This window comes from Mustela nigripes, chromosome 5 (genome assembly GCF_022355385.1).
Source record: "Mustela nigripes isolate SB6536 chromosome 5, MUSNIG.SB6536, whole genome shotgun sequence".
NCBI lineage: Eukaryota > Metazoa > Chordata > Mammalia > Carnivora > Mustelidae > Mustela > Mustela nigripes.
The window spans coordinates 47,744,516-47,772,171 of record NC_081561.1 but is presented as its reverse complement, the minus strand read 5'-3'; the positions used below and the strand labels follow the sequence as shown (position 1 = coordinate 47,772,171).

The 27,656-nt window shown below is 38.9% G+C and overlaps 1 protein-coding gene across 19 annotated transcripts in view; it reads right to left on the bottom strand.

Moving 5' to 3' along the window:
* Nucleotides 1–27,656, bottom strand: part of DST (dystonin) — a 472,092-nt gene that overhangs the window by 60,853 nt on the left and 383,583 nt on the right. For 15 of the 19 annotated variants that reach the window (XM_059400215.1, XM_059400198.1, XM_059400206.1 and 12 more), the window contains 8 exons: nt 17,482–17,643; nt 15,792–15,962; nt 13,127–13,293; nt 10,780–10,939; nt 10,253–10,579; nt 9,690–9,774; nt 8,113–8,354; nt 6,988–7,194 (listed from right to left, as the gene is read on the bottom strand). In XM_059400215.1, coding sequence (XP_059256198.1) covers nt 6,988–7,194; nt 8,113–8,354; nt 9,690–9,774; nt 10,253–10,579; nt 10,780–10,939; nt 13,127–13,293; nt 15,792–15,962; nt 17,482–17,643 — 1,521 coding nt within the window. The remainder of the gene's footprint in view (nt 1–6,987; nt 7,195–8,112; nt 8,355–9,689; nt 9,775–10,252; nt 10,580–10,779; nt 10,940–13,126; nt 13,294–15,791; nt 15,963–17,481; nt 17,644–27,656) is intronic. The other 4 variants (XM_059400208.1, XM_059400219.1, XM_059400216.1 and 1 more) reach the window with 1 other exon arrangement.

The following is a 27,656-nucleotide window of genomic DNA, read 5'->3' as shown; positions in this document are numbered from 1 at the left end:
TGGACATTGGGGAGGGTATGTGCTTTGGTGAGTGCTGTGAAGTGTGTAAACCTGGTGATTCACAGACCTATACCCCTGGGGATAAAAATATATGTTTATAAAAAATAAAAAATTATAAAAAAAAAGAGCAGTACTTCTGAAACGACTGTGTACATGTGTATATTCCAATAGAATTATTTATTTTTCCTGTATTTCCCATAATACTATACATTCTTTTTTTTAGCAAAGCCACATTTTCCATAAAATTTATTGAAGGGGCTCACGGTTTTGCAGACAGTAGTATTAAGACATGTTTTTTCGTTGATTCATTACTTTTTCTGCTACTGGGACAAATCAGAACAGTGTGGATTCCAGAAAGAATCTTGAAAAATTCTATCTTGAGGTGCTTTGGTGGCTCAGTTGGTTAAGTGTCCGACTCGATTTTGGCTCAGGTCATGATCTCAGGGATGCTGGATATGGAGCCTGCTTAAGACTCTCTCTTTCTCCCTTTGTCTTTGCTCCACCTCTCCCTCTTTAAAAAAATTCTATCTTCACCAATAATTTTTACAATTTCACTTAGTTTCAAATGGAAGTACTCATTAGTTAGCATTAAAATATCAATGTGCAAAAGAAAAAAACTTGGGGGGTACCTGCCTGGCTCTGTCAGTGGAGCACGTAACTCCTGGTCTCAAGCTTGTGAGTTCAAGCCCAACACTGAGGGTAGAGATTACTTAAAAATAAAATTGTAAAAAAAAGAAAAAGAAAGAATACGGGCACCTGGGTGGCTCAGTCAGTTAGCAGCTGCCTTCGGCTCAGGTCATGATCCCAGGGTCCTGGGATCCAGCCCCGCATTGGGCTCCCTGCTCAGCGGAGAGCCTGCTTCTCCCTCTCCCTCATGTCCCACGAGGGACTACGTGTCCCTTGTGCTCTCTATCTCTCTATCAAATAAATTTTAAAAAAAAAAAATCTTAAAAAAAAAAGAAGAAGAAAAACGTCCACTAATTTGGAAGCTTCAGATGTAGAAAAAGAAATCCTAATGAAAAACAAGTACAAGGGTCTTCTATGAATGGTTCACAAGCTTTCAAGCCATACACGATGAAACTTCAAAATAAAAGTTTATTATGTGATTCACTTATTAAGAAGAGTACAAAACTGAGCAAAATAGTCCAGGCCTTTGTACCTGAGTGCAAGTGCTGCAAAATAACCTGAATAAAATTTAACAGTAAGGAGTTTTTTTCTCTACTGACCCCTAAAAAAATAAAGTGACACAACACCGTACTTGTTTGTAATCAGGCTATTTTTAGCACTTATACGACAGTCCCAAGAAATAAAGTCAGGCTGTTAGTGTCAATATTAGTTTAAATCTATTTTTCTCTCTCTCTCCTTAAAAAAAGGGGGATCCAGTGAAAAACAGTGTGATGATACACTCTAAGTTGCCAAAATGGATAGCAGAAACTCAAACACTGTTTCTTCGACCAAGGCAAATATTTGCTCTGCTAAAAGAAAACAAGACTTCAAGCAGAGATTTCCCTTCTGTCTTTTGACAAATTTTTTCATTAAATTAGCAAATATTTATTGTCCAGCAACAAACAGAACAGCCAGAGGGTCTTCACGAAGCAATCTGCAGTAAAGCAAGGCATTTTATTTAGGCCTATGAATCTTTCAAATGACTCTCTGTGTGCTTTTCTAATAGACCATAAAAGCTGTTTATTTTGCAATGTGAGCAATATGGAGAGCAAGTTTACTAGACCAAATTTTAATAAATTTGTTCACAGCTTACTCAAATAGCAAAAATTAACTTCAAATACATTGTAGATAATCTTACCATCCATAATTGCATTCTGGGAAATACTTTATTAGGTATTATTAGGGGAGTCTAACCACTGACCTACTCTAACTCCTATTACAGTTGAACTAGTAGTTCAGGAAGTTCCAACAAGATAATGAAAAACAATTTTTAAGAGATTTTTGTTCTTTAAGCAATCTCTATATCCATTGTGGGGCTTGAACACACAACCCCAAGATCAAGAGCTATATGTACCCCTCACTGAGCCAGTCAGGTGCCCTGATAGTAAGAGATATTTTAATTGGCTATCTTTAAATATTCCTGAAAAACAGTCTAAAACAATAACGGCCAGCATTTTACTGAACACGCTAAGTGCTTTACACTCGATATCATCTTTAATCCTGACACAATGGCATAAGCTGGGCATTACCATTAACCCCATCCACAGTTGAGAAAACTGAGGCAGAGAGAAGTTATCTGACTTTCCAGAGATTACCCAGCTAGTTAATGTTGGATCTGGGACTCAAAGCAAGGTAGCCTGACCCCAGGGACTGTGCTTCTAGTTGCCATGTTATGTATCACTTGTGCTGGTCTACAGTCTGGGCTTCATGAACTCAAAATATTCATGTGATTTCACTGAAAATGGCCCAAATACCCTAAGTCAATAGTACTTTTAACTTCTTCTTTAAATATTTCTCCAATCTCTGACAAACTTCTTTTGTATTTATCTAGAAAATTTCTCTAAAGTGGGAAGAGGTTTGAGAAAGGCAAAATGATAAGTAAACCTTAACTCCAAGGACATCTTTTACTCCCTTCCCCTGGCTGAGGATCTTATCACTTTCTTCTCATTCGCATTTCCTTCCATTTTGCTCTGCATTATTCATTACACAGCCCATATTTTCCCATCCCCAACACCTGGAGGGTCAAAACAAATCTCACTTCCGTGGGGGAGGTTTCCTTCTAGTTCTTTTTTTTTTTTTTTAAGATTTTATTTATTTATTTGACAGAGAGAGATCACCAGTAGACAGAGAGGCAGGCAGAGAGAGAGGAAGGGAAGCAAACTCTCTGCTGAGCAGAGAGCCAGATGCGGGACTCTATCCCAGGACCCTGAGATCATGACCCCGGCCGAAGGCAGCGGCTTAACCCACTGAGCCACTGAGGCGCCCACCTTCTAGTTCTTTAGAAGAAAGAAACAGGTGTTATTTTTCTCCAAGGCTGATTCCTAATAAACCAATGACCTGCTTATTTTAAGTGCTCCCAAATCACAAACCTACGTGTCTTTAATATAAAGGGGTCATTGCGGCCACTAAAATAAGGCAAGCAATCAGAACTGTTGAAGAATGCCTGGGATTCCCAGACCCGGTGAAACACACCCATTTTAGCAACTTCTGACAACTGTGTATATTGGTAAGAGGCAAAGGACAATCAATGAACTGCTCTGAAATTTAAACAATGACAAGGGTCTGACTTCAGGCTACAAGTCTGTATATCTTTTAAATGAAAGTGCCTTCCCCCTTTACTACCTTGCTCATTTGGTTCAGTTTGCAATTAGAGGGAAAAAAGCAACAAAACTCTGTTACTATACACAGGTTTAACATGCAAAACCACATACAGGTGCTAACTCAGTTGACCTTATGTATTATGAGAAGGATGCAGATGTTCCGCTTTGTTTATAAAGCTCACCACCACTATTCACTAAGCTGGCTCGTTCTGCTCAGACTTTTCCTAAAAATAATGAATGGGCCTAATTCTTATAAAAAAGAATGCTCTTGGGGTGCCTGGGTGGCTCTGTCAGTTGGGCATCTGACCCTTGGTTTCCCTTCAGGCCGAGATCTCAGGGTCTCAGGATCATGAGATGGAGCCCTGCATTGGGCTCCATGCTCAGCAAGCAGGGAGTCTGCCTCTCCCTCTGTTCCTCCCTCCCACCCATTTGCATACTCTCTCTCTCTCAAATAAATAAATGAAATTGTAAAAAAAAAAAAAAAAAAAAAAGACTGTTCTTTTCAGAAGGTCAATGCCTGCCAATCAGATGCATCCAGTCCTTGCTCCTTAGCCCATAATTGAGGCAGTTTGATTATTTCTCAAATAGCAATAAATACTACTCACATTTACACAGAGATCTACCATCAGGCTCTAAGATTTCAAAATTCAGTGATAAATGTCTTCAAAACTTACCATGATATAGGAGTAACATTAAAAAAAAACCCATATCAAATCAGAACTTTTCTTAAAAACTATATTAATAGAGGGCTGTTACAAAGTCATGCTAATTAGCAGGTATCTGTATGCATCCTTCCCTTTCCTTTTCAAGCTAATTCTTTCCATGTTTTCCTGACATCTTTCTTATGGGTGTCTGGAAGTCAATATACTCTGTAATAGTGGCCTGACACTTGACAAAGTCCTCATATTTCTGCTGAATTCCAAAAAGCAGGTGATAATATTATAAAGGAGGTAGATCTGTACATAAACAGCTGTAATGCCTGGCACAGAGTGAAACACCTTAATAGAAATTTGTCTGGAAACAAAACATTCAGTTATTTAAAATCTATTTAATCTAGTTAGCTAATTATAAAGCAAAACATTAAATATATACATTTAAAAATGAACAAGTCATGTTCAAGACACATATCCTTACCCCATTAACCTGTGGGTGTGGGTATGTTGAAGGTAGGGACATGGAAAGGATTAACAGTTACTAAAACCAACTGTATGTGACTACGGGTATGTCCGAAAAGATGGACGGTGGTTAGATCATGGCCAGGGTTTCAGAGGAGGAGAAACACAGAACAGTACATGATTTGTTTATACACCATAAAACAGTACAAAATATGTGGCTAAATCCAAATCTCAAGATGTTTTTGCATCATCTCTTATATTGCATGGATGTATTATCATTGCGTAAACAGAAAACAAATATTTTAGTATCAACTGTACTCTGGTCCTAACTCCAAACATTTATAAATGGGCAAAGTCACGAAAGGACTTCAGTGATTTATTAAGCTCCTTTATAAACTTGAAAATTATAAGTTTAGAAACCATTCTTTTGGGTACAAAACTAAACCTTTGCCAAACCAGAAAAACAGGTACCAAATTCATTTTTTAATTCTCCTAGTGAATGGTAATTTCATATCCTGTCAGCACTGTACTCTCCTGGCTCACGGTCCTTGTAGATGGAGATGCTCTCATTGCATACTTCCCTTTTGCTGTGATAATGGCACCTTTCTTCAGACTATTGGAGAAGGTTAGAAAAAAATTACACCACCCCTCAGGATTTCTCCTCTCTACATAATTTGTTAGGAGGCACCACAGTGAGTAGAATGAGATCTGGATTAAATCTGGATCAAACTCCAGCATGTACCAGCTTTTGGGATCACAGACAAGTGCTTTCACCACACATGTTCTTCCCACTCAAAAAGCGTGTCTCTTCAGCATAGCGGGAAGATTTCAATTTTTTTTTTTTTGATGTCTTAAGTACATTTTACAGATTTTCTTTACTGCTGGAGGTATTCCACTGGACAGACATGCAGGCATTTCAAAGGAATGCACATGTGAATACAGAATAAATACGTGCGAACAATGAGAAAACAGCATTAACTTTAGCTGTGTGACCTACCTTACTACTACACACATTGTCACTCTCTCTCAGAAGGAAGACTAGAAAGCTAGTGATCATATTATTTACACACATTCTTCCTTCCAAGAGTTTTCTGTATTCTTTCAGAAAATTTTAAAATTTTCTATAGCAAATGATTTTATCAGAAAAAGAAAAGAACAAACAAACAGTAACTTATTTTCCCAAATGATGTATGTTTGGGACATATGCTGACTTGGTTACTTCAGAAAATACCTGCTAACCTTGAAAAGAATTGAACTACAGTTGATGACATGAGCACATCACCAAGATTACTAACCTATAAAGCTCCACCTGCCATCTTGCCCTCATTACAGTCTTACTTCAATGAACTGACCAGCCATAGTCAACTTCTCAAGAAAAATCATACTCCAGGTGTACAGAATATTTGTCTTGCTATTTAAGAAATCTTCAGTGCCAATTCTGAAATACTGATACCAGTTTTGGTGAAAAACAATTCAGTATTTTCCTACAGCTGAATAACTTCACAAATAAATGCATTTATTTTCTTGTCATAAGGAGGCACAGAAACTGTGCCAAACTTGGAAAACAGAAGTCATGCAGATACATTCCTCAGGCATGAATGCTTTCCCTCACAAAAACTTTTTTAGGCAGACCTTTTGCTGTCATGGTTTTTCATCAGCTTTTGTGACTCCAGAGCATGGCACAGACAGGAGGAGGGAAGCACTGTGCCACATAAATGAGGATATATAACAATATATAAGTTACACCTTTACAGCAACCTTCAGAAATTAATTCCGGATGCTCCCACACAATCTGCATGATTTGTGTTTCTTGCTTCTGGCACGCATTAGGAGAAGCTTAGTTACGGACCTTCCATAGCTCTGCTCTACAGTACACTGTAAGAGTGCACTAACCCTGCCACAGCAAGTCTGCAGTGAGAGTCTGATGACTTAATGTAAACAGTCTGGATACTCCATAGAAGTTCATCAAAACATGTCTTCTAAACTTCTGTCTCCAGGACCCCACTCATTTCCCACAGGTTTCTGAGGGAGCTGGGGTGAGAGCCGGGTGCCCATAAAACTCTCCAGAACTACAGACTCTGCATGAGTCACACACAGGTCAGAAACTGTTGTTTTCCGCCTCCAGTCATCTCCAGAAAACACACATCATCAACACACCACTGCTTCCTTTGCAGAAAGAATATAGCCTTTCTCCACCATAGCTGCATGGAAATGAGCAGCTAATACTGACTTAGATGAAAACTCAAAATATTTACTCACAGACAGATCAGACTTAGCCAAGGCATAAAATTAGCATTAGTAATTCACATACATGGAGGCAAAAAGCACTGTTTGGAAAGCGGGGCTGGTCTTCCCAGCAAGTGATTTGGTAAAGGCTAAGTCTGGGACACAGTGAGGCAGATGGCTGTTAACAATGTACAGATTAGCAGTGCCCTGCCTGGCACTCCCATGTCCAAGGCACCCAAATTCTTTTCAAACCCCTCCTTTCATTTTTGAAGCATAACAAATGAGTGGGAACACTGTGAACAGTAATCTTTGTTCAGGTAAAGGCTCGGAGAACAACTAGGGAGAATTTATTGCCGGGACAACAAACCATGCGTCCCTACCTGCTGGGATCTCAGAATGGCGGCATCGATCTCCTCCACCTTTTGAGTGATGGTGTCGCTCACTAATCGGTAGCGCTCATTGTCCTCGGCCACCATTTTTTCAAGTCCTTCCCTTGCCCTCCATGGTACCAGCTCCAGTAAAGCACTGCTCACTTCGTTAAGGGAGTCCAACAAGGCTTTGCTGTTCTTTGCTTCCTTTTTCAGTTCCTGAAGACAGAATTAAGAAAACATACAAATCTGGGGGTACTGCTCAAGAGTAAACAGACTTTTCCTTTCCCTGTCATTGGCCCTAAAGTCCTTTGCAAGCCAATAGTGCCAGGCCCTGATTGCCCAGTTAAGTTCTAGAAACCTTTGTTATTTAAAGCTATTCTGTAAAAAGTAAAGTGTTTCCTGAGGAGTTCCAAAGAACAATTCACTGGTCAACATGGCAAAGATTTTATCTTTGAACTTTAATATAAATGCTTAAAATTTGGGAAACAAAACCAAGTAAGATGGCATGTATTATTCTTTGCCTTCTGGTAACTTCTCAGTAATCAGGTACCAGAAAAGTAAAATAAATAGGAAAGTCCAAGCCAGAACTGAAGTGACCCTCGAGATGAGAACATACTGGCTTTCATCATCCCAGCTGAATCATGACAGGCTCTGTGAGCCCGACCTCCCCAACTCCCTTTCAACCCACGTGATCACACTCTCTTTATCAATTCCAGGGTTGATAAAAACAGAGGTTCTCTCTGAAGAGAAGAACCATTACCATGACAGAACACCACCTCTGCAGTACAAGGAGAAAAGCTACCTCAGGTTGTGCATCTATCTTAGAAAAATATGGTTACTCTAAGCAATTACGTGTATGTCTAAAACAATCATTTTCCTTCTTTTTTTTTCTTCCTCTCTGTTTTCATCATTCTGTCTCTTGTGTAATAAACTATACTCTCAACCATAAGACTTGAAACACATTACGATGCACTGTGATCCTCTCTGGGTTCCTGAAAGTTCTAAACCATTGATTTGCTGCCAGTTTCTCTTGGGTCCTCACCCATGGAGGCATCCTCCAGTCTGTTAGGAATGACCCAAGACTATCTCCCCAAAAGAGAACCCACAGATCAAAACGCATAGATGAGAGCGTACTTTCTGCCTTGCTTGTGCTTGGCTTGCTGTGTCTCCCGTCAAGACCTGCGTCTCATAGGAAAGTAATTCCACCTCCACCCTGTCCAGCCAGGCGCAGAGCTCCTCACGTGTGGAGTGCAGCCGCCTTGCGAGCTGCAGGGCCTGTTCCAGAGTCTTGGCTACATCCGTGCTCAATTTCGTAATGTCTTTGTACCTCACTTTAATGGCTTCCAATTTATCTTGAATTATTAAAACTTCATCACCTAAAATTTCAAAGGCATGTTAGATCTCCAGAAAGAAAAGGTAGAGAGAGGGTTTCCTCAGATATTATTGTACACTGATGAGATTTTTCTAGGGAGGGGGAAAAAAAAAGGCGGGACATTTTCCCAAAGATGATCTGACCCAAGAGAAACCTTTTTCCAGGTTTTAACCTTTTCCCCAGGACTTTTGGCTAATCTCAACAGCTCTGAAAACACAACTATAAAGTTGGAAAGGGCTACAGAGCCTCAGTTACATGAAGGCATCATCTTTGCATCTAACTACATGGGATTTTTGGTTTTCAAGCAGAGGGGCTAAACACTGCTTGGGTTCAAACACTGGCTCTGTGGCTTGTTACCATGTGTAAGAACCTCTCTGTTCCCCTGGTTACACATCATTACATAGGGGTAAGAACAGAATCCACCTCATAAGGTCATGATAAAAATTCAATGAGCTTATTTGCAAAGTGTTTAGAATGGTGCCTGGATTATGTGTATAGTGTTTAGAACGGTGCCTGCACATGTGTGTGTATGTGGGACATATGCATGGTGTGTGCATGTTTATACATGTTAAAAATAATAAACTCATCTGCACTATTTCAGTAGGTCCTCACTCGACTCTACTTCACGTTCAGATAGAGAAATTGTGTCCTGGATTTCAGACTCCTAGTCCAAGATCCTAGATCCTAGAATACTGGTCTAGATACTAGATACTAGAGTAATCTAGATAGATTTGAGATACTATATGAAATCCTCCAACTCATAGTGAGTGATACTTACCCATACCACAGTACTGATGCTCAGCGACATGGGTAGAGCAGAACTTTCCTTTGGCCAAAGGAATAACCAACACAGGTCAGTCTGTATCTGTTTTGTTTTTTTGGTGGGTTTAAGGATGAGAAACAAAGCCTGGGGGTAGCCACAGTGTGTGTGTGTGTGTGTGTGTGTGTGTGTGTGTGTGTGTGTATGTATATCACAGAATGCAAACTAGCTTAACACTGGAAAAATGTGTCTACCACCTATGCACTCATGTAGTACAAACCACCTCCTGCAAGTGGAAAACTCACATAACTCTGCTTCCCAGACCATCCCCTATGCCACAGTGCTTTGTGTGAGTAATACACACAACTTCCATTAAGAACGCAAATGAGATCATGAGAAAAAAAGTGAGATCATATTCCAAAACCCCCTTGGGTTTCAGCTTTAAAAAGAATTCTGCAGAATGAAGTCTTGGAGTGGCCCCAAAATTACAAAATACTGTTTTTCCCCCTCTCCCTAAAATATTTAGAAAGCAATGCAAAAATGCTAACTGCGTGATGAGTTGATTTGAAAGATTCTCACCTGTTGTTTGTTTTAGTAGTTCTAAGCCATTTAGTAATGCCTGATCTACATTTTGTTTTCTGAGTAGGATGTCCTCTTGCAGAACCTAAAAACACAGGTATCATTTTTATGGGGGGGATTTAAATAACAATTAGCTTTGGTTAATCTTAGAGAATTCTGTGTTTCATAGAGATTTAACTATACACCTCCCATTTTCAACTAGTCATTCCTGTTCCCCCGTCGCCCCCTCCTCTCTAAACCATCCTGGCCCACGTCTCATGTTCAGCTACCCTAATTCTCACACTCTCTGTTTCATAAAACAGCTTCTATAAAAATACTGGACTACTAGTTAATTACGGGTCTTGGTATACAACCCTAAAACAACAAAAGAAAAGTGAAAAATCTGGCTAGTGGATAAATTCAATCTTTTCTGAAAGTGACTTCATCAGAAGTAATCTGCACACACAAAGTCTTTTTGGGGTATAGAAATTCACCTAAATCATAAGAACATAAAATAACACAGAAATAAGGAAGACAGAAAACAATGACAACTGAAATGAAAAAAAGAACATAAATAAAAATACCCGAAGTTCAGACTGCTGCTTCCATAGCCCCTCAGTGCTGTAGTCCTGGACTGAGAGCTTGCTGAGTTTATCATGCACTTCGTTCAGCCAAGTCATCAGCTCAACTTCATCTTCCCCAAAAATCTTAGCATTACATAAGGCCTGCTGGAGGAGCTCAGACCTGCTGTGACTTTTCTCTTGAATCTCAATGTACAACACTTGAGAGGAGTCTAATTTATTTTGCACCATATCTTTATCCTCCCTGGAGCTCAAAACCTTTAAGGACTGGCCAATGCTAACAGCCTGGTGTAAATGTTTATTGTGATGGATGATGTCATCTTCTAAGGCCTAAAATAAAGTTTAAAAAAAAAAGAGAAACAAAAAGGATGGGCAAATAAAAATGAAAACATAAATAGAACAAAAGAATGACAACTGAAATGGGCTGCTGCGATCATGCATAACGCAACAGTATATAACTCAAATTTATGACATAAAACCACAAAGGAGATGGAAAACGGAATCTTACTCATGTGCAATGGGTATCTTACTTTGTGCTGTGCAATTTGTTCCTCAAGTTTTGACGCTTGGGTTCCTATGGGCTCACAATTCGCCAGCCTCTTTTCTATGGTTGTAAGCCACTCATTCAATGGTTCTAGGGTTTCATGAAATTGCTGTGCTACCACCGAGATACCTTCCAACTGACGATTCCTACACAAGTGCCAAGATAAAGGTCATTTAGGGATGAAGAATGTGTGAAACATTCAACAAAAGCCTTTACTCATGCTCTTGCATTCAAAACATTTTTTGTGGAAAACATCTAAGGTTAAAGTTAAGATCTCTCACATTTAAAGGACATGCTAAAATAGTTCTCCTACTTAATAAAATTAAAAGTGAACCACAGATCAATCCCAAGTACCTAAATCTTAAGAAACTCTGAAGAAATTTGGTTACAATACTTATAATAATAACAGCTGGATAATAAGAAGAGCAAATGTTTTACTAACAGCAGCAATAATAATGACAGTAAAAAAAAATTTACTGAACTCATGGTCTACACCAAACCCTGTTCTAAGTGTTTTACATATTAATTAACTTCGATCAGAGCACTAGTTACTGCGATTGCCTTAATCAACTGGTCAAAATTGGATTCACATGTTGAAGACCACCTATAGCTACCCCCGCATGGAATGAATAGGGATTCCTACAAGAGTAGTGTGTTGGGTGTATTTTCCAGCCCCCACCCCAAGTACAGCGTCAGGTATATTTCCCAAAAGCAACAGTTAATATTTATGGATTAAAATACCATGAAAGAGATAAATATTCTTCAGACTTTGACTTATTTGAAATACACTTTTATATAATTTGAAATGCTGCTAGAAAACATATCGTTTCCTCAGTGTAAAAAGTACCATGAAGTGAAAACTCACTTCCCCTGTCCTCAGTTTTCACTCAGGGCCAGAGACTGTGCTGGTCTCTATACTGAGAACCTGATTCAGTATCAAATCCTGGGACAAAAGGTTGTTGTGATAACTTTTTATCCTGTTTAATTCTAAGGGAATCATGTGATTTAAGAAATTTGCTTCCTACAGAGACCAAAGGATTTCTAGAAAATTGGCACATGCGACTGAACACACTTTCTGTATCATTTTATCACAAACTACACATTCCTATATGTCTTAAAACTTTCAAATGAAATATATTTGATCTTTAAAAAATGAATAAAATGACAAAACTATTTTTGACTTCTGACTTACCACTAAATTCAAATATCTAATCATCTAGAATCAGTGAAAATAAATTATTTTGCGACTAAGTTCAGTTTACTGTGACTTAAACCATGAGTGACTTTATTAAACTGTGTAGGAATCATAATACGACCAGTACCCTTCCACTTAATACCATTGTGAGGAAGGTTTAGGACAAGAAAGCTATGTGGTAGCAAAGCAGGGACCTAGACATTCACTAATTTATTTTTTAAAAAGTACCAAGAGTATCCCCATGGCACCCAGGACACAATGTCCTGGGCATTACACAGAAGGAATGATCTCCTGAAACATATTAAAGATCATGAAGCTTTTAGCCTCCTTAGGAGCATCTTATTCTATGGTCCTACAACTATAATTAATTCTATCTCAATATTCAAGATGAGACAAATCCTTCTCTTCGCCATTGTAGTTCCAAAGAACGGAGCAATTTATGGAAATTATCATTCTGTTCAGGGGTTCATCTATTTTCAAACAGTCTCCCTGTGGCTATGGTTACACTTCAGTGTGGCTACTACTCAGCACTGGTCAATGTGATGCCAACATGGACAATGAAAAAAATACAACTAAAAAATAGGTTGACTGTGTGCCCAGCACACCATGCTCCAGACCTCTTAGCCTTCTTAAACGTCACTGCATCCTACCATCTACTTCGTGTCTCAGCTAACCCTACTCCTTTAAAAACATAACTGTCATTTCCCTGCCCCCAGGCTTCATTCTTCCTATTATATGTTCCCACAACACCCTATATTTCTGCTCTGAAACATTACACTTGTCATTACTTTCCATTGACTATGAAACTCTACTAGACTGTTCCTCGAGGAGAGCTCACCTCTACAACCCAAGGCCTTGCTCTGTGCCTGACGCCCAGCAGACAGGCAGTCACTAGGCCATAAATATAAATAACTTACTCCTAAGGGAATTATTTCTCTTAAAATAAAGAGTTGAAATTATTTGGTGACTCTAAGGCCTTACCATTAGAGGAACGAAGAGAGAGGCCCCACAGCCCTTGCTCCCTGTTCATGTACAAGTAAACACAAGAAAATGACTGAAGAAAAGCATTATCAACACACAAACTATCAGCACAAAAGCCTTTGCTACTCTTCCAAAAGACTGGAAGTATTTAAGTTACCTCGTTTCAGCTTTATTAAGCAATGCCTCCCATCTACTATCCAAGAGACTCAGCTGTTTCAAAATCTTCACTTTATCTGCAGGCTCTGCTGTTGCAGCAATTTTTTCTCCTTCTCGTTTGATTACCTCCACTGTAGATTTGCGGTCATCCAGCAATCTTTGGAGAAGCTTCAGACGGAACATTAAATACCAAGAGCAAAAGGGGTGGGGTGGGGTAAAGGAATAATTGTAACTGTAATTTGTATGGAGTCACATAAAAAAGAGATAGGATTTTAAAAATAACTCATTTTGTTTGGTGATTCATTGCTATTGTGTCAGACACTGTGACTGGGGCTCTTCATAGCAGATATAACTAATATTGATAAGGCCATTAAGCCCATCCATTATTAATTTTTTAATATAAAAGAGTGGGGTAGAAGGTGCTGCTGAAGGGTAACGCTACAGCACTGAAAGCACAAAATCCTCATTATTGTAACGAAATGGGAATACCATACACCTTCAACAATCACCTGTTTTACTGAGACAAGATAATAATAAATCATCACTGTCTTCAACACCTTTCCCCCATGTTAAACAAACCATTCTAGACAGGGAAACAAGCTAGTGAGGCTAAAACTGGAGGCTCCTGCCTCTCTTTACTAGGTGGAACTAGCCCCAAAAATCCCTTCATGAGGCTAGAAACTAAAAAAGGGCCCCTAAATATCACTTCCAAAAGGAACAGAGGATGGAATAAGTCAGAAATCCCCAAAGCTAGCTAAATAAGACTAGCATTTCAGGATTTAGCAGCAGAATAAAATCCAATTTAATTCTAAGCAAACATTTCAAAAAGCCTGGGATGGAATGTTTGACAGAAGTAGCCAGAACTCAGGATTACCTTGCTCTAATCTAATCAGAACGATTATTTCATGAGCAAGTGCTAAGCACTGGGACTGTGTTAATAAAAGTGAGGAAGGCACAGGTATAAGAAAATCTAAATACTTCTTCACTGCTTCCTTAATCTGATCCTGACTGATAGTTAAGGATTAAATAAATGCACAGTTACCTCTAGGTAAGAAGCTAAAAGAGTATCCTCTCACTTTCACTTTGGGACCACCAAATCAGGCAGTAAGAAGAGCACGTTTAAAAAAAGAAGGGAGAGACATGCAAACTCTCTTGATACAGTGTACAGTCATTATAAAATCAAGGTACAACAGGTGGTTAGGCAGTAAAGAGAGTAATTAAATGGATTACTTCTGATAAACTTTAATAGCAAAGCCTCTAGCAATGAAGAAAGCAAAATCAACAAAATCAATATATTTTGTTGTCTAAACATAGTTCATTGACTTTGGGAGTGTAAGAAAGGTTTAATTAAATACTGAATGGGAGCAATTATATTATTGTATACAACATCCTATTATACTTATTAAATATTAATAAGTATTTAATAATATTAAATATTAACATTATTACATCTTATATATTACATATATATTGTTTAAAAATCATGTAAATGCAATGTTTCCTGTTCTGTTTCTGTAATGCTCATCTCTAAATCTATTTCTAATAGGTTAATTCCCAGTACACTAGAGTCTTCAAAGAATTTTTAGAGATAGTATTGAATGTCAAAACTAAATTAAACCTCTTTATCCATTCTCATCTTTTTAAAGTTCCACACAGGAAAAAAATCCTACCAATGTGCTGTGTGCTAGGCCCCTCCCATATGCAATTGCAAGTCATGGCTAACAAACTGTCTGAAAATGCACTAAATGCTTCCTAACTGACCACCACCCTCGGGAGCACAACATTTTTTTGCATGTTATCATCCCTTTAACAAGTATGTCTTTCTTTCCAACTTGGTCTTGTACTGGTAGTGTCAAAAGACACAACCACATACTCCTTAGCATATACGAATCAAATACTTGCTTCCTTAGCACATAGGCTGAGTCACAAAAAACTGCCTGTATTTAATCTATAAATAAGGAGTGAGACATACCGGCTTCCAGTTACGGAGTGAACAAGTCATGGGGATGAAAGGCACAGCATAGGGAATACAGTTGATAGCATTGTAACAGTGCCATAGGGTGACCGATGGGAGCTACACTTGTGGGGAACGTAGCATAACATGTAGACTTGTTGAATCACACTATATTGTGCATCTCAAACTAATGGAACTTTGTGTGTCACCTATACTTAAAAAAAAAAAAAAGCCATTTCAAATAGATCGATCTAATATATAAAGGGAATGGTATTTCTGCCAAAGTCACCTTCTCAGTGAGTGAGGTTTACCTTAACTATCCTACTGGAAACCGCACACACACAACCCCAACTCCACCCCAGCACTTCCTGCCTTCCTTCCTTGCTCTGGCATTTCCTAATTCTTATCTCCCATCCCTGCTTTATCACTTGCTAACTTATTACAATTTACTTACTTTTACTGTCTCTCCCTCTTCCTCCCTGCCCACTAAACCTTCAACTCAATGAGGAGCTTTCCTCTCCAGCGCCTGAAACCATGTCAGACCCATGCCAGATGTTCAGTTAATCCCTGCTGAATGACTGAAAACTAACGTTTAGAGCACCAATAACCAGTCAACTAGAACATTCCGTCAATACAAAGAGAGTCACTAAGAAATTTTTTACTCTCCTTACGATATGACATGACGCATGATACAACAGTATCCCTGACTTACCTTCTGCTCTTGTATCTGGGCCTTCACCACCTTGAACTCGGCTGACGGGGGCTTCTGATTGGCCACCAGCTCCTCGGTGTCCAGCATCCAGCTGAGCAGGGACTCCAGGGCGTCCTGGAACCGCCCACAGTGCAGCAGGGCCTCCTGCAGCTGGGCTGCTCGCTGAGCCACCTGCAAAGTTGCCATTGAATCAACTTGCTTCCATGAAAAATGAAATTGGCCCACCAGCCACCACTTTTCATGCTCATCTTCCCATCTGGTCACAGATTTTCTTTTTCTTGTCACTTAAAATCTGCCCAAAGCCTTGACAGTGGGCAGGACTGTGGTGGAAAGGAGTCAAAGTCTAGCAAGCCAAGCCAAGAAGAAAAGGTTTCCATTCCAAACAATAATGTAAAAGATGAAATCTTTGAGATTTTGGAGATACCAAACATAGTTATGATTAGCCATGAATAATTCGAGTACTATAAGGTTACTGAAACAATGCCTAATTCATTTTTATCAGTATACTTCTGATTCATTTTTTTTTATTTCCTACTTTTAGCTTTAGACAAATCTAAAAAAAAAAAAATGATAGTAGAGAGAAACAGATTTCCATTTTGCTAGGCAAAATACCTGTAAAGTATCTGATTAAATTCTGCCAACTCCAAGTCCTAGAGTCCTTTTTTTGACAAACCAGGGCCTTTGTATCCTAGTAAATGGAGTCTCTGTGTCCTACAGAGAGATATCCTATTGCCCTTCTCACAGATCTTTTCCTTCAGGACTGAAAAAGTAGTTGGCAAGATATTTCAAGTACCATGGAATACATTTACACCTGACACTACTTTCCAATTGTGTTTGAAGGGCACTACAATACGAGTCAGGCTTTAAAGGATGATAAATGTGCTTCTGAGATCAGGCAACAATTGCTTAAGATTTCAGAGCAGAGAAAACAGCAAGAACAAAAACCACCAGCACCAGACAAGCACAGCCATCCCACAGCAATGTTCTGGTCATTTACATCATGTGAAGGGCTGCCATTGTGTGTCAGCATTATCTCCTTAAGGTATCAGTGCATTATTTTCCAGGGTTTTCCCTCATAGATATTTCGAAAGAGGTGGGATCTACATCTCGTAAGTAAAATAATATTTAGAGTTAAAAAAGTCTACAGCAAGGGTGGCAAACCCTTTAGTCCAAGGCTGACAGAGAGACAGAGCTGCTTTTACCTGCACAGTGTGACCTATTATACAGTGGGAAGTTAGTTGCCAACATCTGAAAATTAGGTTTCATGAAAAAAGGAGAGATTTCCAGGTTTCTTTGAAAGAAAGTAGACCACATGACAACAATAAACCTAGGGTCGGTACACGCAATGATTTCCAGGAGGCTAAGAACCGACTGTACCTTTGAAATGTGTGTGTTCCCTCAACACGAGCTCATGGATCATGGGCCCCCTGCCATCACACGGGCACGACAGGATCTCTGTCGAAGTCGAGAATGGCCAGAGGAGACCCAATTTCACCCAACTGGCTTCTTTCATTTATGCTGCCCACGGACCACCTGAGAGCATCTGAGTTTGGGCCATCCAGTTTACAGCAATATAAAAAGGCGGGCATGTGTAGGGAAGCTTAGCTACTAAAAATATGATTAGTCGTCACAACAAATGCTAGAGAATAATAGTCAACAGAAACCACAATGAAAAAGATGAAGAAATCACCTTCTTATTGAGAGTCTTCCAGCGGGCATTGACGTCATCCAGGTCATGCTCCAAACCCTGTGTGCTGGTGCTTTTAGCCGCACTCTGAATAAGGCCTTGACCTAACCAGTTTACGTCTTGCTGTTTAACCTGCAAAGGTTCAATCTCTTCTTTTTGGAATACCTGCAGTCAGAAGAGCAATCATTTATACAAATTATCTAACAACCACCAAATATATCATTTGCTCAACTATCAGCTTTCCAGTATTAATGGTAAAAAATGTTTTTGTCACTCCTCCTACATCACAGCAACCTTATAAGTAACGGTAAGAAACTAAACTAAGTACAAATTCATAATATTATCAAAACCACTCAAATTTTAAAGAATGATTTTCTAAGTACCTTTAATCAGATTACCTCTAAAACCAAGAAAAGAGTTTATCTGTCCTCTCTCTATTGCTTCATTAGCATAACACTAGATAGTTTCTATCATTTTAGTTTAGGTCTTATAGAAAAAAGTATGGAAAATGCAAAGAAGGGAAATGATGGGCCCCAAAAAAGAGCCTTACTGGGCTTTATCCTCCTGGGATACCCGCTGCTAGCTGGCAACTGCTGAAGTTTGAGACTCAAATTGGAAGTGAAGGTAAAGAGCAAGGTGCCGAGAGGAGCCAAGAGGCCAATCTATAGCTTGCCAGCGGGGCCAAAATACAGAGCTAGGAAAAGAGAAGGGATGTTGGCAGGCACAGTAATAGAATGGGTCCCTCCCCACCCAGCCCCCTCCACACCTGTCAAGGTGCCAACGACCTTGCAAGAGCACGGAGCCCTTACCCCACGGATGTGCTCACACATGTCTCTGGCCCAGCAAGTCTGGTTACTCTCTGGTCACAGCATGCAACGCCAGTCATTTGCCAGAACTCTCCCCCCAACTCTCAGTCCCATCCAATTTATGGTCCCCAAATGCCTATAACTGGCAAAACAAAACAAAACAAAAACCCTCATGTGCTAGAGTAAAATGCCAGTTCCACAAAAGCAGAAATTTCTGTTTTCCTTAAGTGGTTCTATGCCCTGGAGCTACCACAGTACCTAGCATGTAATACGTACCCCATAATTACCTGCTGATGAGTATCGGTCCAGAAAAATTATATTTACATCTTGGCGTGGATGACATTAACCTTGCAAAAGGATTATACTGATAATATATCACCTCTTTTATAGAGATACAAATGTTTTAAATATAGGGCCTAAGGGATGCCATAACAAAAAATAACGTAACCAAGGTAGGAAAGTTTCGCTAGATATTCAGACAAGACAAGGTTTGGGGTTTGAGTCATTATACTACAGGGCACTATATATCAATAGTCCAAGTAAATGAACAATTAACAGACTATATGAAAACATTAAAAAGAAAAATAAATTAGGACTTAAAAAATTACAGACATCTTATGGAAAGTAATTTTTAAAGATGTAGAGGCTACAAGAGAAACTCTTCAAACTCTGGCCTGGGACAACAAGGTACTCAAGATAGTTCTGTGTTACTGCATGAATGAGAAAATTTAGAAATAGCAAACAAATAAATGATCATTTCCCTTAAAAGTCTCCTCTCAGCTAAAAGCCCAAGTTTCTTCCTCTACATAAAATCCTTACAATTTCCACACTGGCTCGTTGTTTCTATATAATAGTACAAAAATATAAACAGTCAATTACACATAACCAAAGAAATAATAACTCAAATCACTGAGGAAAAAAAAAATAAGCTTTCATAATTTTTTAAAAGGTTATTAAGTTACCTAAGAAGTCAATACAAAGTTGCAGCAAGGTGATGAAAACAGAAGTTGTTACTACCATTCTACTTCTTTTCCTTAAGATTTCTAGGAACTAACTGCCATGGATATGTTTTACCACTTACAGAAAAGAAGGGGGACTGGTAAGAAAACTGCTCCTTCATAATTCCAGGAATGTGCCAGGGAAAAATTCTACTCTCCCTTCTCAGATAACATTCAGGACAAAAAAATTTAATATAATGTTCTAGTAAATTGCCTTCACCTCTGATCTTGGTTTTAAAGAAATTAATTTTAGGGCTGCACATCAGAGTAGGTCTGGGTGAGTCTGGTAATTTTCTAAAGTGCTACAAAAAAAAAAAAAAGGCTATGGGCTAAAAAAGAGAACTATATATTCCTAAGAGCTTAATTACTTTCTACAAATAAAGTGCAAAATCCTTTACATAAAAAAGTACTTTTAAAGCTTTTAACCTAATATGCCATTTAACATGTGCCCAAGGAAAGGGTAACGCTGATGGGAGCAGTTATTTTGTAGGCTGGGAAGAGGACCTTTCCTGATACTGTCTAAATTCCTTATCTCTCAGTGGCAACAAATACCTAGGAAGAGAGACTTTCCCCCTAATCTAACCCATAAGCACACAGACACAAAGTTTAAAATAAAATAAAATTACCTCTGAGGCAAAGTTTACCAGAAGAGCTTAGTAAAAATACCAAAATAGCTGAACTTCAATCTGAGTGGGAAGAAAATAATCACAGGCTTGACAAACAACCCCTACTTAGGACAAGGCTGCACCCTTTACTTTCTTACCCCATTCACCGCTCACAACAAGTTAGGAGCTTCTAATGACTGCAAAACACAGCAAAACTTCTCTACTTCCACATTCAGAGCAACTGAGAGAAGATTTTCAGCACGTTTAAAAATGTCCTTAATTTGAGCAGACTACTTCGCAGACCACAACAATAACATACTATGTGTTTGTACCTTCGTGACGAGGCCTGTTCAACCTTACAAATCCAAAATAACTCCCCTTAAATGGCAGTGTCTTAAACCACAATTTGTGGAAAAGCCTAAGAATGTTAACACAAACTCCCAGGGGTAGCATTCTAAATGCAGGGAACAGGTACTATGTCCACAATCAACAGGACTCTAACCAGCTGGGAATAATTATTCTTCTTTTTTAAAAAAGGTCCTAATTAATTTGTTATAATGATAGATTTATCCCTACCTGGCATCTTGGAGGGTACTGGGCACATCCCCAAAATAAGACTGGATTTGAGCCTTACTAGAAACACTAGTGACCACTTTAATACAGAATACACAAACTAGGGGTTGGCACTGCATAATTTCACATTCCCATTAATTACCTGAACTGCCTGAAAGCCATTACAGACTGGGTCCAATAGTCCTGCCTGGGCCCTTGCTTTTCGGGGAGCTGCTTGCTTTCTTACTGGTGTGAACTTTGGGGAACACTTCCTGTGGACCATCTCCGTCTCCTGGGCAGAAAGGGGTGCCTCCACTTCCTCTTTAGATGCTATGTTGGATTCTTCCAGATCGTATGGTGTCAACAGAGTCCCATTTTTTACTACACTTGTGCCACCACAACCTGTATCATTTCCCTCCAGATCTGTGAGAGAGAGATGTAAAACCTCAGAAGACTCTTCCAACAGTTCCCTACTTCGCACTGTGATTGGAGATCCTCCTGGTCCGTATGTTTTCCCTTCCTCTCCAGGATTAGAAATACACTGGCTTTCTCCATCTCTTGGTGCCATTAAGGGATCACACTTAACAGTGCCCTCTTTCAAATCATTCTGCAGGCAGCAATTTTCACCATAGATTTCCCTTTGACCCCTTACACATTTTGTTTCCTCTAGCGGAGAAACATCATGTAAAATCATTCTGAAATTTTCATCAGGGTGGGCACTTCTACTTGAAAGCAATGGAATTTTCTGTTCACTAATGGAATAAACAGAAAAGAATGGTCTGTATTGCTCTGCTATATGAATATCTTCAGCAGAAGACAAGCTTCTAATTCGTGACTGGTCTTCAGTTAAAATGCCCTGTTTTTCTTCCCTCTCTGCTGGAGGGCTACATAACCCAGAGTCATCCTCCTCCGACGTTAAAGAATTAGTACCCCACCTGCACTTGCTGTCCTTGGTAACGACATCTGACATATCAGTAGGTTCAACAAAAGAGCTTTCACTTTTGTTTGCATAATCCATAAAATTGGCTGGGACAAACATACGCCAGGACCGTCTATGTTCTTTCTTTTCTGCATGGGATTTGGCTTTGGGTAATCCTGTGGTTCGAATGATATCACTATTTAGTTTGAGCGCATCAAAGATCATCTTTTCATCTAGTTTGTTAGCTTCACGACCTCTCAGCTCAAATACACTGGAAGAAGCAAGGGCACCGTTAGAGCATAAAGAACTAACATCCAGTGTTCTGTGACTGTAGGGTAAAGTCCGATCTGTAAAATGCCTGGAAGACAGGCTACCCTTTGAACCAGAGTCTATCTGTTCATTTAGTCTGACAGTGTCATAGATTGACCGCTGTGGGACGTAACAGTCTTCGATATTTAGGTCCTCTTCTTCTTCACCTTTCCCTACACATGGGGGATTCTGACGTAAACAGTCTGGTCTGCTGAGTGGCTTCCCCATTTTGTAGATAGTTAAAACAAATATTGCAGCTCTTGACACAGAAAATAAGAAAGAAGGTAGAGCATCTTTCAAAAAAGTGTACTTCTGACCAGAGTTATAGTGTCCTCAGCATAAAGACATATGCTCAAATAATAACAGGTTGTGATCTATGAGGTGTTAAGGTCATCATCATCAGTGCATCACTCTAAATGCAACTACCTTTTACCTGGTTCTTTTTGAAAGGAGTCTAAAAAATAAAGTGCATCAAGAACACAGAACAGAAATCTTCCTCCCCCTTGCCCTGTTCCCCAAGTTCCCTAACACACACTCCAAAACACAGAACAAAACAAAACAAAACAAACACACACTTAACAGTGGCTCAATCAAAACATTCCATTATCAGTCCGTTTCCCTTTTCAGTCTAATTTTGCATCTGAGATTTCCAGGTTAAAATTTCCAAATGAGCAAGCATTTTTAACAGGCTGAATGTTAATATCCGCAGAACTCTGTTTAACTGTAATCCACTTAAGGATGGCTTGCAAAACTTCATCTCCTTTATAAATAAACCATGCTTCAGAAACTTAAAAGACAAACACAGGGGCCATGTATTTTTCAGACCAAGGCACAAATCAAATCTTCAGAGAAAAATAAGTTGTCTAATGCTGTTATGAAAATTAAAGTCTTCTTTTACTTTTTTTGGGTGTAGCTATAAATAATCTTGATTCAAAAGGCAGTTTTTCTTCCCATATTAAGCTTCTTCGAGGCTACCCAAAAGAAAAAAAAAATAGACTTTTGGACAGCCAAGCCAGGACAGTCCAACAACCGTTTAAAGTAAACAGAAAGCACGGTGTACTATAAACTCCCCTTTAAAAAAAAAAAAAAAAAGCCATTTCCAAAGTCTTATCTGATCTTCCTTAAGGCTTATTCCACCTGAGGAAACTGCAGCAGAGAGGAGCTCCGGGTTTCCTCTAAGGCACAAGCAGCGCAATTCCCATTCAGCTGAAAACCGAGACTACTCTAGCCTTTGAAACTGACCCTCTGTGGCCGCGGTTTGGCTTTCATTTTAGCTACAGCTGGAGAGAGGCAGAGGTGGCCGGTGGGGGAGGCCGACAGACAAGGAACTCCAGCAGGGACGTCCTGCGCTGTCCCCAGCTCCTCCGGGCAGTGCGGTCCCCGGCAGGCATCCTCCCGAGCCAGGGCGCCGCCAGCAACGCCCTCTCTCTTCCGGCAGCCCCGACTCGTCCCTTCGCCGAGCCGCGCTCCCGGCCCGCAGCGCCAGCGCCTCGCTGCTACGCCCTCCCGCGACTTAACTTGGCAGTCATCTTTTTCTTGGACTCCTGGCCTCCTCTCGGGAGCCAGCGAGCTGCTTCAGGGGGAGGTACCTAGAGGCCGGGAGGCGGCAGCGCAACAGCTTGGTGGTGACATCAGCGCCCATCAGACCCGCTCCCGGCACCGGGGAGAGGGGCAGCTCGGGTTCAGAGATCCCCGAAATCCCACCAACTACGTGGTTCAACTTGGGGAGGGATCCGAAGGGCTTGCAGAGGTAGAGCCTGACTCCAGGGACTCCCTGAGGAAAGCCTTTTGTGAACGCCCCTAGCCGTGCTCATTTGAATATTAAATGGAGGGGGAAAGGGCTACGCAGGTCCCTACCCTCCAGATGAAACCACACCCTCAAACCACACCTCAGGCGCTGCTGTTGCAGACTGTGTTTCAGTAGCATTTGCCAGGCAAAGTGCGGATCACTTTGAGTCCAGCGGTGAATCATTGCTTTTTAAAGCCCAAGTTCAAGTTTGACTGTTCTCCAGAGTAAATTATTCCTGTGGGCACAGCCCTGAGCGCTGCTGACATGAATATCGGTGGTTACTAATAACCACACAGGCCCCTGGAGCTTAATGCAAGGCCCAGACAAAGATCAAGGGCAGCCAGTGACTCTGGATATTTAATAAACAAAATCGCATCCGCAGATGGTTATCGATGGAACACTCTTTAAAAACACTGAAAATAAATTCAGCAAGACAAACCTTAACCTTTGCAGGAAAAATTAATAATTTTGTTTAGATAAATAAAATCTATCCATTTTTTATTTTATGAAATAAGCAACAGTATTAGAGTAGCAGACAGACCTACAAATTAAAGCGGATTGTTTTTTTCTCAATCTCACAAAATAATCATTTGAATGTAAATAAAACTGTGTTGACCCAAAGAAGGCAGTTATGGTAAAAAAAAAAAAAAAGAAGAAGAAGAAGAAGAAGAATAACCTTATATACATTCTCTGGGAATTTTACAGAAAAGATGTGGCTGGGAACTTTTGTACTTTTCATGAGAAAACATTATTCCAAAATTATTTTTATATACTTAAGAACTGAACCTTAAAAAAAAAAAAAAAAAACCTTATTTCCAACCAGACCTCTATAGGTAATAACACCCATTCAACAATTATTTGATGCAATTCAGTATGTGGCCACCATTAAGTTGGGAAAAGAAAAATATATACATATATAGCCATCTATAAAGACAAATGTGTATAAAAGTACCTATTAATATCACAGTATCAATGCCCATTTTTCATAGTTAAGTAGTGAAATATTTCAATAAGCCCTTGATCCTCTGGTGCTTGAGCACAGAGGTTGTTCTGGGGTACTAATAGTAAAAAAAAAAAGAAAAAAGTGAACACAGTTACCATGTTTGAATAGTAGACTGGGCACTAGACTGAGAATTATGAGAGACCAAGGGCTTTACTCCCAACTGTCCCTATCCTGATATGTTTAAGACTGAAAAGTACTTATTCATGGCAATATTAATATTCAAGTTTCCATGAATATGGATGAGTATCTTTCCCTAAACATCCTGAGATTCTCATGAAACTTTCCATAAGAATGGTCCTTATTCTCCTTAGAATCTTACTCTGAATCATTATCACAATATTATTTGGGTTTTATGCAAACCTAAGAAGAGCAACATGTAACTTTCTCATTTGAGATGGATAGTGTATTTTTTTAAAGTTAAATTTTTAAACTACATATATAATCCACTTATAAATTCAAGCATTCATAAAAAAAAGTACTATCTACCAAACACCACAGTAAGCACTGGCAAAACATTGGTGCAAAGACATTCAGTACCACTGTCCTTATACAACTTAGAGTACAGTGGAGAATATGGGTGAGAAAATGGGCACAATATACAGTTTGGAACTAAGGAATGTTAAAGGAAAATGCCCTCGGTGATTATGTTTAAGTATATGCCACTTATTTAATAACTGAATTCCTATTTTACTAAACTAATTTCAACTAAGTCTACAAATGATAATCCTAATAATTCTGATTCAGGTTAAAATCTGAGCTATTGATATTATATTAGTATTTATGATAATTATAGTGTGTATATATATGTATGTATGTATGTATACATGATGCATGTATGTATATCTCTTTGTTACTTAAAATCACATTCCAGGGGTGCCTGCGTGGCTTAGTCGATTAAGCATGTGACTCTTGATTTCGGTTCAGGTCACAGTCTCAGGGTCTCTGCCCCTCCCTACCCTCAAAAAAAAAAAAAAAAAAAAAATCAAACTCCAAAGGTGTATCTGGATAACTAAAGAACTCATACATTTTTAGAGCAAAGCTAGACTGGTTTATCTTCCCTTCCCAAATTTTATTTATACAGCTACTTTAAATGTTATAGTCTCTAATGTTAATAAAATCAAGATATATTATATAATATATAATAAAGACATGTTAAACTGTTAAATATTAATCATTATATCTAGACCTCTCACATTTTCATAATCACAATGAATAAAATGGGCAAAGTTCTTCTGAAAAATAGTTAACCCTATTATTTCATATATACAGAAATTATAATGTTAAATGTTCCCAAAATGTGACTGCTTACTTGCTGTTGCCTACTAGGTATTCGTGAGCTAAAGTATCTCCTAAAGGCAGATGATTTTGGAAAAGTACACAAATTCTAACTGCATAATAGCAAACTAGTACCACTTTCTCATTTTCTATTTCTAAGGTGAAATTAAGTCATTGAAAAAAAAGTTCTTCAAAAGTCTTACCACCAAGTGCAACAATCCATTTCATAGAAAAGCTAAAGGCTAATTTTACCAACTAAAACATGCAGTTTTTAGGGCTGAAGGATTGGTAATATTGAGAAAGTCAATGTGCAGTAAGCAGAGAATGTGCATTATCCACGAAAACGGACAGGAGAATTTTCCTGTCCCAACAGCTAGGTACTGAAATCTGGATCAGAAGCCAAACAAGAGATATATGGTTTGTTGGGGGAGGGGAGAATATGGTTTGCTATGACACAAAAATAAGCCTTTGGAGCAACAATTTCTGTTTTTCTCTGAAACATAAACACTACTAGATAATGAAAACTGAAAGAATCCCATGTTTTTAGTTTCAAAAATAATAAACATCTTCACATAAATAACTAAAGGATTTTCAAGGATACTTATCAGATGAATATGCAATAGCTATTTATTTTAGTAGAAGTAGTTTATATTAAAAAAAAAAAAGTAGGATATGATAACCCACCACAAAAGCAAACAACTTCAAAAACACTTAACAGACTTACTGTCTGATCTTGATGGGAATTTATCTTGGTGTGAACGCTAGGTTAACAGTTTTAATAGGTATTTGCTATTTTTCCTGTAAGTAACTATAATATTATTTTTCCTCTATCTTCAATATGGTTTTCAGATGACAGTGGATAAAAAATACTCTGATAAAAAATACTCTGTGTAACAGAAAGTGATTCTATATATAACACTGCTAACTGAAATATAGGCATATGTGCATATATAACTTCTGAAAGTTAAAGTTTTTTTTAAAAAAACTTTTAAAGTTAAAAAAGTTTTTGCAAGTTAAGCAAAAACCAATGTCTCAATGTTCAACCTCCCTCAGAAAACCAAAAACCAAACAAAACCTGAAAACATTTTTCATACTAAGACACTACTAAAACAAAGTAGTCTTGAAATTAAGGCAATTAATAAGTGAGCAACAGGATATGTGAGCACAGACATTTTCTCAGGGTATCCTGGTTCCTGAACAGCTCCAAAAGCTTTCCAGTTAACTTGATAACCACAGCATTGACCTCCCTGAGACATTACTTAATGAATGATTATAGTCCTGCGCAACCACTTAAAAAACATTTACAGGTCAAATTTTCTTAACAAGAGACCAAAGTATAATTCCATAACCACAAACCAAATTCTCTCTCACACACACACAGACACACCCACACCTTTAAGCAACTTTCCACATTAATAAATTATGTAGACCACCTTTCATCTAAGGGAGGTCTATATGATAATGACAATAGATTTGATAATCTGGCACTGGGGGAGGAGGATAATCCCTTTAAAATGGTGTTGTAGTTTTATCCCATTAACAACAAAATAAAAAAAAATAAAAGACAGAGAAGAAGAAAAAAATCCTTCCCTCCTCCCCCCACACCTGGCACATAAAATCTCTGGCTAAAACTGCCCTCTGAACAACCTACTTTAATTCTCAATCTTAAAGCAATAGAAGAGAGAACCATGCAGCATAGACAAGTGACAGTGTTACTTAGCAAAAGCAGAAAGAGAACGCACGTTGCCAAACACCCATGGTCTGCTGGTTTTTGAGTGAGAATTACGAGGTTTTACTGACACCACACAGCAGATCAGTGTCAGCTCTCTGTAGCTTGGTGTCCTGGTCTCTGCTTGGGTGGGTGGGTCTTCTCTCTTCCCCAGCATGGATGAAATTTTTTTTCCTAAAATCTTAAGTGCCAC